This window comes from Salvelinus sp. IW2-2015, linkage group LG5, assembly GCF_002910315.2.
Source record: "Salvelinus sp. IW2-2015 linkage group LG5, ASM291031v2, whole genome shotgun sequence".
NCBI classification, from domain to species: domain Eukaryota; kingdom Metazoa; phylum Chordata; class Actinopteri; order Salmoniformes; family Salmonidae; genus Salvelinus; species Salvelinus sp. IW2-2015.
In genome coordinates, this window is record NC_036844.1 from 3,125,597 (window position 1) to 3,138,360 (window position 12,764).

A 12,764-nucleotide genomic window follows, 5' to 3' on the forward strand; every position below is an offset into this window, starting at 1 on the left:
TTTGGCTTCTTTATTGTAAATCAGGCAAGAGCTGAGAAAGGAAGTGGCGCGGCAGAAAACAGAGAGTGAAGAGCATGAAGAGTGGGATATGGATGCGAGTGACGAGCGAGAAGTGAGAAGTGGGAATATGGATGGAGAGAGCGAGAAGAGTGAGTGGGATATGATAGAATGAAGAGAATGAGAGTAGATAGGATGAGAGAGCGAGAGAGAAGAGAGAGTGGAGAGGATGATATGGAGCGAGAGATGAGAGAGATGAGTGGGATATGGATGGAGGAGAGCGAGAGAGAGTGAGAGAAGTGAGAGTGGATATAGGATGGAGGAGCAGAGAAGTGAGAGATGAGAGTGGGATATGGATGGAGAGAGCGAGAGAGAGTATAGTGAGAAGTGACGATTATGATGGAGAGCAGCGAGAGCAGTGAGAGAATTGAGCAGCTGGGATATGGATGGCGAGAGAGCAGATCGAGTGAGAGTGGAGAATCACGGCCCACCCGGCGCCACGCCGGGCGACCGCACGCCGCGTCTTAACCCCAAGGGTCATTGGGAGATGCCGTGACCACAGCACGAGCGAGAGGGAGTTTGTGAAGTGATAAGGATGGATCTGCGAGAGAGCGGGAGAAGAGAGCATCGAGTGAGAGGGGACTATTGGATTGTGTATCCTATATGCTCACTCACTCACCCTGAACCTAGACCTAGACCGACAGTTCGAAATAACTTCTCTGAATCTGACATGAGCGGTACACTATCGTACCTACAAATACTACTCTACCGTTTAGCGCGTACTACCTACAAAGTTGTGTGTAGATAAATGAGCTGACCCTCTATACTAATGCCAATAACTGAACCTACAACCATGTTCCAATACTCTGTGAGAATCATCCGATACTACCACGCAGTAGTAGCTACCTCTATCATTCCATACCTAACTACCACCATGGTTGAAAACCCTGCGATATCAATCATACCTCCGCAAATCTGAGACATACTACCAAATCCATGTTACGTACCTCTATCATTACCTACCTACCACCATGTTTAATAGCTACTCATCATTACATACCCTACCTAAACATACCTGAACGCCACCATGTGAAGAAGTTACCTTCTATTACACTGACCTAAACCCTTTGCTGAACCACACATGTAATAGCTACCTCTATAATACTACCTACCTACCTACTACCTACCCGCACGACGCGCAGAGGGATACCTACCACCATGGTAGAAGCTACAGCTATCATAAACTACCTACCTACCTACCTACCCACCATGTTAATAGCTACCTCTATTCATCCATATCTACTCTACACACCATGGTTGGAATATGCTACCGCTATGCGATGAACCTACACCACCATGTTAAGTAGCAGAAAACGTTATTATTGATAGCGCTAGCGTACACCATGGTAGAAGTTACCGCATATCATACCTGCCTACCTACCACCATGTTAATAGCCTACCTATACTCATACCTACCTACCTACCACCATGTAATAGCTACCTATATCATACCTACCTACCTACCATACCTACCACCATGGTAGAAGCTGCCGCTATTCATACCTACTTACCTACTCTACCCTACCACTGCAGCTGTTAATAACTACATTCCGCTATGAGGATTACCTACCTACACCACCACCTAGACAGTTTACCGCGATATGGATGGAGAGAGCGAGAGAGAGTGAGAGAATGACAGTGGGATATGGATGGAGAGAGCAAGAGAGCGAGAGAATGAGTGGGATATGGATGGAGAGAGCGAGAGAATGACAGTGGGATATGGATGGAGAGAGCGAGAGAATGAGAGTGGGATATGGATGGAGAGAGCGAGAGAGAGTGGCGGAGTTGATACCAGGAAAGTGAGTGGTGGCCTAACTCAGATCAGGCCAGGCATGCTAGCAGATACACATATACTTCCAGTCATTGCCCTAGTTAGCATTGGCTTTGCGAAACCCTCTAACTTCCTTCCTACGGGACAGTCTCATAAAAATGGTACCTGCGACTTCATCTGACTCTGGGGAAGTAGATAAAAGGGCCTCATTGCCAAAATCCAGAAGTATCCCTTTAAAGCTAGACAGTCAGGGAGTATCGAAAATTCCCAAAACAATGGATAGAGGACCCTCTTTTGAACATTTTGACAGCATTGAAATATAACACATTTCCAATGCAGCCCTGCGGACATCACTGGAGACCAAATGTGGCCCAAGGGGCAAAATGAGTTTGACACCCCTAACCTAACTGGACACCCGATGCCGTGCTTCGTCCGCTAGCTGCCGTGTGTGTGTGTGTGTGTGTGTGTGTGTGTGTGTGTGTGTGTGTGAGAGAGTGTGTGTGAGAAGTGCCGACTGGGCTCTGGCCTTCATTATATTGATTAAACATCATATCATCTTTATTGGCCTGGTTGGACAGGCCCGAGCTAACACAGTCCGTCAGACTACCTGCACGACACATACGCACACACTGGCACACACACACACACAGAGGAATATACAAACACATGTGAATGAAGCCACACAAGCACAGACACTAGTAAGGCTATTAGCATGGGTTAAGAGCACTACTCACAACAACAGATCAATAGCACAACAGAAGAGAGAGACTGAGGAGAGTTTAAGTGTTTCACCTCGATCTTTCTGAGAGGAGACAATGACATGGCATAAAAAGCACAGCAGTCTGTGTCCTCTAGGAGCACTCAACAAGCCCATACAGATCAACAGAGAAATAAACTGAGATGAATCCAGTGTGTGTGTGTGTGTGTGCGCGCGTTACGCACCACAACAACATGAGCACAGAATCAGATCATAACAGATGAACCAGTGTGAGCTAGAAGAGCCAGGCTTCTTGTTCTTCTCTTTTAAAAAGTCATAGGCCGTCCCATCTTACCTTGTTTTCACTCCTCCAAACTCGGAGCTCTGTCGGTCCCCTTGGTCACGCTAACCTACTTAGCCMTACCGACGTTAGCCCTTGTTGGCTGAATGTAAAATGGGCTGTATTAGCCTAACTGAAGTATATTAGCCATATTACAGTAGATGCTAGCCTATGCTAACTTGACTGAAGCTAGCTCTGTTCTCCCAGCTGGGCTGTTKGCTGCAGACTCCAGGCAGGCAGGGGAGGTGTGCCTCACAGACTGCTCCCCGTACTGATGAGAGCGATGGGGAGAGTAATGGGGGGGGGGGTGGAGCATCACGTCACTCTGCTCCTGCCCTCAGTCCCAAAGTGGATGGCCCCTTTTCTTTCTCTCCCTCACACAGCAGACAAGGGGACGAAAATAGTCATGCCAGCCTGTCCCTGGACATGTGTGCCCGTGCCAGAGAGGGCGTCAATGTGCAGTGTGTGTGTGTGCGCACGCATCACATGCTCACTGCGTCAGGTGGCTCCCGTCCCACACACACACAGTCAAGGACACACACTAACATCCTGACTCCTTCCAGCCATAACTACATACCTCTATCTCCGCCCCTTTGCACCAGTCATATTGTCCTGACTGTAACCTCGGCTCTGTTTCTGGAGAGGAGAAAGTCATTCACCTGACCAGGGAAGCAGAACCATAGAAATTGAATACATAGAACAGAAACGCTTCTCTTTTCTACCTGATTCATCACCAATAACATTGTAAAGCAACAGAAATCACTGGTTAGTTGGCTAGAGTGGCACTACGCGAGACAGGATACCCTGGCCTCCTAGCAACACCACCATCGGCGGGTAAATAAGAAAGCATTATTTTCAATGGGGATGGATGTTCTAGTCATTGTGTTTCTATGTGCAGCTCAGTGGAAGGCCAAAGTCGTTGTTCAGGAGAGCAGAAGGGCTTTGCACAGACCTGTGTTACCATGATTGTATTTGAAATATTGCGAAAGGCCTGTTTTGTCTCCATGCTGTTCACTGACAGATTTGCCGCACGTTCCCCACTGTCGGCTATGCCTTGTTATTGGGCTGCACACAATCCACAGCTAGGCAACTTTTTAAAGAAGCTATTGATCCTCTGTGGCTAAATTATAGGCCTACTTATGTTGTAGTAGGCTATTCTGAATTAAAGAATTACTGCTGCCTGTTCAATAACTTCAGCAAATATATTTCAATTTACCAGGGAGTGCTGCAGCACCTCCAGCACCCTTCCCTATGAATCTATCAGAAAATAAATGATGAAGTGCTGCTATGCGTAGGCTATCAGCCAACCAGACTACATATTGATGTAAATCAAGCGTTGTACTATTGACATTTAAACTAGGTAGCTTGCTACAGACAGTCAACCAGTGACCGCATTTCAAGCCATGCATGTTTGAATCCCGGGCACCCGCAATCTCTGTACAGGGAAGGCACAACCGGGCCCACGAGAGGTCGGGGGGGGGTGACGAACTTGACGACGACTTGGGGGCAGTGGGTTTAGAACAATAATGACAAAAACTAGATACAAAAAAATACAAATTATGTATCACCATCCAAAAGTGCAGTTGGCAACTGGGAGGGCAAAGGGGCAGGTGCTCGGGCACAGGTAGACCCCCATCTGTGTACGTGCCTGGTGAAAAATGACAGGAGCATGGGGAAAAGCACACGCATAGAGACCGGTGAAACACAGTTACACAAGCTGGTCTCACGCTTTTACACAGTCCCACACACACACACACACACTGAAACAAAGGAGACACGTTCACGCAGGCTGTGAAAGAAAGCACTTCAGGCACTCAACTCTAACATAAGATAGATCTCAAGGATAAATTGGCTAATTCACAGATCTCCCTTAGACTGTGTCTAAAAACTTCACTAGTTGTCAAGTCCTTGCTTCCTCCGTCCTTGGAAGGTCAATTAGATGAAGTCCGAGGGAGGGACATTGGATTCTCTCCTCCAATGAGAGCTTTGAGAGGAAATTGAGGAAACAAGGATTTGACAACTAGTGACATTTTCAGACAACCTTATGCTACTCATTAGCCTACACTGTGACCAAGCCACAAACAAGCACAACTACCAGTTAACAAAGTGCTATTCATCGGTCATGTGCTGCTCTAGATAGTCTAAGGCTCTGTCCCAAATGGCACTCCATTCTCTATTGTGCACTACTTTTGACCAGGGCCCATTGGGATGCAGCCTAGAGAACAGCAACCAATGTTCCTTCTAAGCTGAGCTTCACTCAGCTTCATACGGTTTTCCCTGTTAGTTAACACTATCAACGTTTCGAATCAACGCAATATTAGCCACTTTCAAGGCAACGTACCCAAACAAAAACGAACTACGCAAGACTTGGTATCCAAAACTAACTACGCAAAGATTTTGTTGTAGGCAGAACGGAGCGGAGTAGGATTCTATTGCATTGACATGCATGACTCAGCCCATATTCAACACAGACCGGTGCAGAATAACCAATCAGAGCTGCAGTAGATCTACACTGAACAAAGATATAAACACAACATGTAAAAGGGTTGGTCCCATGTTTCATGAGTTGAAATAAAAGATACCAGAAATGTTCCATACGCACAAAAAGCTTATTTCTATCAAATTGAGTGTACAAATTTGTTTACATCCCCATTAGTGAATATTTCTCCTTTGCTAAGGATAATCATTCCACCTTGACAGGTGTGGCATATCAAGAATCTGATTAAAAACATGATCATTACACAGATGCACCTTGAGCCAGGGACAACAAAAGGCCACGCTAAAACACAATGCCACAGATGTCTCAAGTTGAGGGAGCGTGCAATTGGCAAGCTGACTGCAGAAATGTCCACCAGAGGTGTTGGCAGATAATTTCATGTCAATTTCTCTACCAACGTAGTTTTAGAGAATTTGGCAGTACGTCCAACCGGCCGCACAACCGCAGACCACGTGTATGACAACGTGGAGGCGAGCAGTTTACTGAAGTCAAATTTATTAACAGAGTGCTGCATGGTGGCGGCGGAGATATAGTATGGGCAGGCATAAGCTATGGACAACTAGAGAGATTCTGTGATAAGATCCTGAGGCTCATTGTCGTGCCATTCATCTGCCGCCATCACCTCATGTTTCAGCATGATAATGCACGGCRCCATGTCGCAAGGATCTGTCCACGATTCCTGGAAGCTGAAAATGTCCCAGTTCTTCCATCGCCTGCATACTCAGACATGTCACCCATTGAGCATGTTTAGGACTATCCGGATCGACGTGTACAACAGCGTGTTCCAGTTCCCGCCAATATCCAGCATATTCGCAGAGCCATTGAAGAGGAGTGGGACAACATTCCACAGGCCACTGTAAACAGCCTGATCAACTCTATGCGAAGGAGCTGTGTCACGCTGCATGAGGCAAATGGGTGGTCACACCAGATACTGACTGGTTTTCTGATCCCCACACCCAACTTCTTTTTTTTTTTTTAAAGGTACAGTATCTGTGACCAACAGATGCAAATCCATAGAGTAGGGCCWAATGAATTTCTTTAAATTCACTGACTTTATTATATAAGCTGTTATTCATTAAAATCTTTGAAACTGTTGCATGTTACATTTATATTATTGTTCAGTATATACAGTGCCAGTCAAAAGTTTTAGGACACCTACTCATTCCAGGGTTTTTCTTTATTTTTTCTATATTGTAGYATAATAGCGAAGACATCAAAACTATGAAATAATATAWGGAATCATGTAGTAACCAAAAAAGTGTTAAACAKATCAGAATATATTTTAGATTCTTCGAAGTATCCACCCTTTGCCTTGATGACAGCTTTGCACACTCTTTGCATTTCTCATCGAATCACAGCCTACTTCGCCAACCGGGTGATGGTTTAACAAAAGCGCATTTGTGAATGAATTTCTTATAACTAGGGAAACTGTGTCACTTCTCTTGCGTTCCGTGCAAGCAGTCAGGGTATATGCAGCAGTTTGGGCCGCCTGGCTCGTTGCGAACTGTGTGAAGACCATTTATTCCTAACAAAGACCGTAATTAATTTGCCAGAATTGTACATAATTATGACATAAGTGAAGGTTGTGCAATGTAACACCAATATTTAGACTTATGGATGCCACCCGTTCGATAAAATACGGAACGGTTCCGTATTTCATTGAAAGAATAAACGTTTTGTTCTCGAAATGATAGTTTCCGGATTTGACCATGTTAATGACCTAAGGCTCCTATTTCTGTGTGTTATTATGTTATAATTAAGTCTATGATTTGATATAGCAGTCTGACTGAGCGGTGGTAGGCAGCAGCAGGCTCGTAAGCATTCATTCAAACAGCACTTTCCTGCGTTTGCCAGCAGCTCTTCGCAATGCTTGAAGCACAGCGCTGTTTATGACTTCAAGCCTATCAACTCCCGAGATTAGGCTGGCAATACTATAGTGCCTATAAGAACATCCAATAGTCAAAGGTATATGAAATACAAATGGTAGAGAGAGAAATAGTCCTATAATAACTACAACCTAAAACTTCTTAACTGGGAATATTCATGTTAAAAGGAACCACCAGCTTTCACATGTTCTCATGTTCTGAGCAAGGAACTTAAACGTTAGCTTTTTTTACATGGCACATATTGCACTTTTACGTTCTTTTCCAAAACTTTGTTATTGCATTAAATAAACCAAATTGAACATGTTTAATTATTTACCTGAGGCTAAATTGATTTTATTGATGTATTATATTAAGTTAAAATAAAAGTGTTCATTGTTCATTCAGTATTGTTGTAATTGTCATCACTACAAAAAAAAAAAAAAAAAAACAAAAATTCTTTTTTTTAAAATTACTATTTTGTATTTTTTAAATTATTATTATTTTTTAAAATTATTATATATATATATATATTTTTTTTTAATTGGTCCTCCAATAAATCGGTATCGGTCGACCTCTAGATCAAATAGCCACAGTAGCCTACTAAAACTAACTTAAAGCGGGTACAGCCTCAGTGTTCACAGTAAACGCGACCAGGAAGTTGCACAGAATTTTCACAACATTCAAATTTGCGCTCAGCAGACCTGACATTTTTTCAGTAGCGATTTTTTTTTGGAAGGCACATAAATAGCAACTCTTGTAAAACCCTGTCTGTTTTGCTTCTTCTTCAGAGTTGTTCTTGAAATGCATATTACTTCGGTTCAGTAAGCACTCCAAGTTTAAATAGTTGAGAGACCTTGTCTGACATTCCTTCTAAGTGACCTTAACGTTCAAGTGAACATAAACTGGGATACTTTCCTTGCATCATTCACCATAAGAGTTCCATATGCCCCAGGGCTGAGTTGGGTAGTTGGTAGGCCTCAGCCTAACAGTGACACCAGGCTGTGAATACTCTAGTGTGTTCTTCAGACATCAAAGGCTTCTTTCATGTTCTTCTGGGAGGAGCCAGACAATGGTGGTTCAGAGCCATACAGAGCAGTCAGCTGAGCTACACACATCTGATGGTGGTCTTGTAGAATAGCAGATCACATACTCTTACGTCTGTGACATGGGTGTATGATATCTTGGAAGAAAACACTCATAGAAATTAGAATCTTAATATCACAAACAGGTTTTTCTTTTTCTTGTGCCCCTCCTTCACTACTAGTCAGCCATCACAGCTGATGGCCCATCGAAACCACACCTAAACTATATCGAAACTAATTTCATACATAACACAACGCCGCAGATGTCTCAAGTTGAGGGAGTGTGCAATTGGCATGCTGACTGCAGGAATTTCGAACAGAGCTGTTGCCAGAGAATTGAATGTTAATTTCTCTACCATAAGCCGGCTCCAATGTTTTAGAGAATTTGGCAGTACGTCCAAACGGCCTCACAATCGCAGACCACGTGTAACCACGCCAGCCCAGGACCTCCACATCCGCCTTCTTCCCCTGCGCGATCGTCTGAGACCAGCCACTTGGACAGCTGATGAAACTGAGGAGTATGTCTGTAATAAAGCCCTTTTGTTGTCTCCCAAYTGGTTGGGATTATGCCCTCCCAGGCCCACCCATTGCTGCGCCCTCGCCCAGTCATGTGAAATCCATAGATTATTACCTAACGAATTTATTTCAATTACTGTAACTTAGTAAAATCTTTTGAATTATTGCATGTTGCGTTTATATTTTTGTTCAGAATAGTTAGCCTAAAGACCAGACTAAATTGACAATAGTCTGGGTGACAATATTATAAATTYTACATGAAGAGATGGGTGCAGCTTGGAATTGACACAGAGGCAGGGAAAGAACCATCACTTTTTCAAATTCTCCTATCCAGACATTTGATGTCAAGAGGTGAGCTCGATTTCAAAATGTTCTCCAAGAATAACCATGCTTTTTCATGCGCACAATGCCTGAGCACTCACAGCAGCATTGCTCAGGCCACTAAACAAAGACTAGTAACACAATACAACTTGGTTCCATAATGATTCTTAAGACTTGCCAAAATGAAATTATTATGTATATCTTTGAGATGGATTTAACACTTAAACTGTGGTGGTTTTAGTCTTCTTTTTCCCCCACATATAGCTACAGTAACAAACTAATGAATAAGCTYTCATGTTCTTCGAAATTGTTTTCTCGTATTATAATGTTACGTAAGACCTTCGTAAACACAACTAAATTCTTCTTCTACCGATAGCATATATGATATTGTATTTATTTGACTGTTAGAATTTTGATGACCAGAACACGTGTCATTGGTATTTGGCTCGAAGGGGAGTACGTAGAGGKCAGGCTTTTCTAATGTCAAGAAGGCGCGATCTTGAAGCGGTCCTCACTCTGTTTTAGAGAGAGAATCGCCTCTTGGCGGGCACACTGGAAATGGGYAAAATCATATATTTTGAAAATGGAGCACATCGACTGGTACAGTATTTCCATCAATGTATAATAAGCCTTATTTTGCAATGGGATTTTTTTTTCTCCAGGACAATTTGGACAGAAATTGTATTTATCGGAAACCCTGACACACACACACACACCCACCCCCCCGGGTCTTACTTCTGTGTATGGTCTCGAAGCAGATGACACACACCCGGGCCTCCTTGTCCAGGTACTTCAGCTTGCATTTCCTGTTGCAGCACATGGCACAGTACACCTGTGCCACAGGTGAAAAGACAACCGTCAGGCAAGAAGAAAACACTATACTGCAACACTCTACACCATACGTTGACAATCTACAGTGCATTCGGGAAACTATTCAGACCCCTTCCTTTTTTGCACATTTGGTTACATTACAGCCTTATTCTAAAATAAATATAAACACTTTTTTGTTTGACCTCATCTACACACAATACCACATAATCACAAAGCAAAAACAGGTAATTTTTTCAAAAGATATGAAAAATACAAAATAAACACCTTATTTACATTAGTATTCAGACCCTTTGCTATGAGACTCAAATTGAACTCGGGTGCATCCTGTTTTCATTGACCCTCCTTGAAATGTTTCTACAACTTGATTGGAGTCCACCTGTGGTAAATTCAATTGATTGGACATGATTTGGAAAGGCACATACCTGTCTATATAAGGTCCCAGAGTTGACAGTACATTTTAGAGCAAATACCAAGCCATGAGGTCGAAGGAATTGTCCGTAGAGCTCCGAGACAGGATTGTTTCGAGACACAAATCTGGGGAAGGGTACCAAAACATTTCTGCAGCATTGAAGGTCCCCAAGAACACAGRGGCCTCCATCATTCTTAAATGGAAGAAGTTTGGAACCCCCAAGACTCTTCCTATACCTGACCGCCTGGCCAAACTGAGCAATCAGGAGAGAAGGGCCTTGGTCAGGGAGGTAACCAAGAACCCAATGGTCACTGACAGAGCTCCAGAGTTCCTCTGTGGAGATGGGAGAACCTTCCAAAAGGGCAACAATCTCTGCAGCACACCACCAGGCAGGTATTTATGGTAGTGGTCAGAAGGAAGCCACTCCTCTAGAAAAGGCACACAGTGGCAGGGACTAGGAGACTAGTCAGGATCAAGGGAAAGYTGAAGAGAGCAAAGTACAGAGAGATTCTTGATGAAAATCTGCTCCAGAGCGCTCAGGACCTCAGACTTGGAAGGTAAACCGTCGCCCCTCAGGACACCGACCCTAAGCACACAGCCAAGACAACTCAGGAGTGGCCTCGGGACAATTCCCTTAATGTCCTTGAGTGGCCCAGCCAGAGCCCGGGATTAAATCCGATCGAACATCTCTGGAAAGACCTGAAAAATAGCTGTTCYGGGACGCTTCTCATCCAACCTGAGAGCTTGAGAGGATCTGCAGAGAACAAATGGGAGAAACTCCCAAAATACAGYTGTGATAAGTTTGTAGCGTCATACCCAAGAAGACTCGAGACTGTAATCGCTGCCAAAGGTGCTTCAACAAAGTACTGAGTAAAGGGTCTCTGAATACTTACGTAAATGTGATATTTCAGGTATTTTTTTTATTTTTTTTACTGTTTTTGCTTTGTCCTTATGCGGTATTGTGTGTAGATTGATGAGGGGGAAAAACTATTGAATCCATTTTAGACTAAGTCTAACGTAACAAAATGTGGAAAAAGTCGAGGGGTCGGGAATACTTTCCCGAATGCACTATACATGAAGTTACTCATCCCATGTTAAGTGCCTGACCCATAAAGAAAAGCAGTAAATTACAGTGGAAATTGTGCCGCAATTAATTGTGCAGAAATCAAAGCAGGTTGTAAAGTACATTACACTACTCTTCTGTATCCCGTTGGGCTCCAGTAAGAAGCCTATGGAGTCAAAGCCCCTGAGACTCTTGTGTAATGCTGCTTTAATCACTGGGCTGTTAAGGTCTTAGCTCTGGCTTTAGCCCCGGGCTCATACTTCAGAGAGTTGGAGATCTATAGAGGAGCTGGAACCTGAATCGCTGACTCATAGCCCTTGTTATATATATAGCAGCGGGGGAGGGTATAGCATATAGGCTATATCATGCCATACTACGTGATCAAGTATGACATACAGTACCAGTCAAAAGGTTGGACGTGTACTCATTCAAGGGTTTTTCTTTATTTTTAACATTTTCTACATTGTAGTACAATATAAGACAACAAAACTATGAAATAACCAATATGGAATCATGTAGTAACCAAAACTCGAAATATATTTTAGATTCTTCAAAGTAGCCACCCTTTGACTCGATGACAGCTTTGCATACTTTTGGCATTCTCTCAACCAGCTTCTCCTGGAATGATTTTCCAACAGTCTTGAAGGGGTTCCCACATATGCTCAGCACTTGATGGCTGCTTTTCTTTCACTCTGCAGTCCAACTCATCCCAAACCATCTCAATTGGGTTGAGGTCGGGTGATTGTGGAGGCCAGGTAATCTGATGCAGCACTCCATCACTCTCCTTCTTGGGCAAGTAGCCCAAACACAGCCTGGAGGTGTGRTGGGTCATTGTCCTGCTGAAAAACAAATGACAGTCCCACTAAGCGTAAACCAGATGGGATGGCATATCGCTGCAGAATGCTGTGGTAGCCATGCTGGTTAAGTGTGCCTTGAATTCTAAATAAATCACAGACAAGTGTCACCAGCAAAGCACCCCCACACCYTCACACCTCCATGCTTTCACGGCGGGAACCACACATGCGGAAATCATCCGTTCACCAAGACACGGCAGTTGGAAAATGGTTGAGAGAATGCCAAGAGTGTCCAAAGCTGTCATCAAGGCAAAGGCTGGCTACTTTGAAGAATCTCAAATATAAAATATATTATATATATATTATAAAATATATTTGTTTAACACTTTTTTGGTTACAACATTATTACATTTGTGTTATTTCATAGTTTTGACYTCTTCGCTATTATTCTACAATGTAGAAAATAGTAAAAAATGAAGAAAAACCCTTGAATGAGCAGGTGTGTCCAAASTTTTGGCTGG

At 43.4% G+C, this 12,764-nt stretch overlaps 1 protein-coding gene and 1 long non-coding RNA gene across 2 annotated transcripts in view; one reads left to right on the forward strand and one right to left on the reverse strand.

Moving 5' to 3' along the window:
- Positions 1–1,756, forward strand: part of LOC139027730 (uncharacterized) — a 1,853-nt gene extending 97 nt beyond the window's left edge. The window contains exons 2-3 of the long non-coding RNA XR_011479846.1: positions 337–377; positions 1,687–1,756. This is a non-coding gene — a long non-coding RNA (uncharacterized lncRNA). The remainder of the gene's footprint in view (positions 1–336; positions 378–1,686) is intronic.
- The window catches only part of LOC111963802 (zinc finger FYVE domain-containing protein 16-like), a 42,499-nt gene that overhangs the window by 18,092 nt on the left and 11,643 nt on the right, over positions 1–12,764 (reverse strand). Inside the window, 1 exon segment of the mRNA XM_023987331.2 lies at positions 9,882–9,978. Coding sequence (XP_023843099.2) covers positions 9,882–9,978 — 97 coding nt within the window.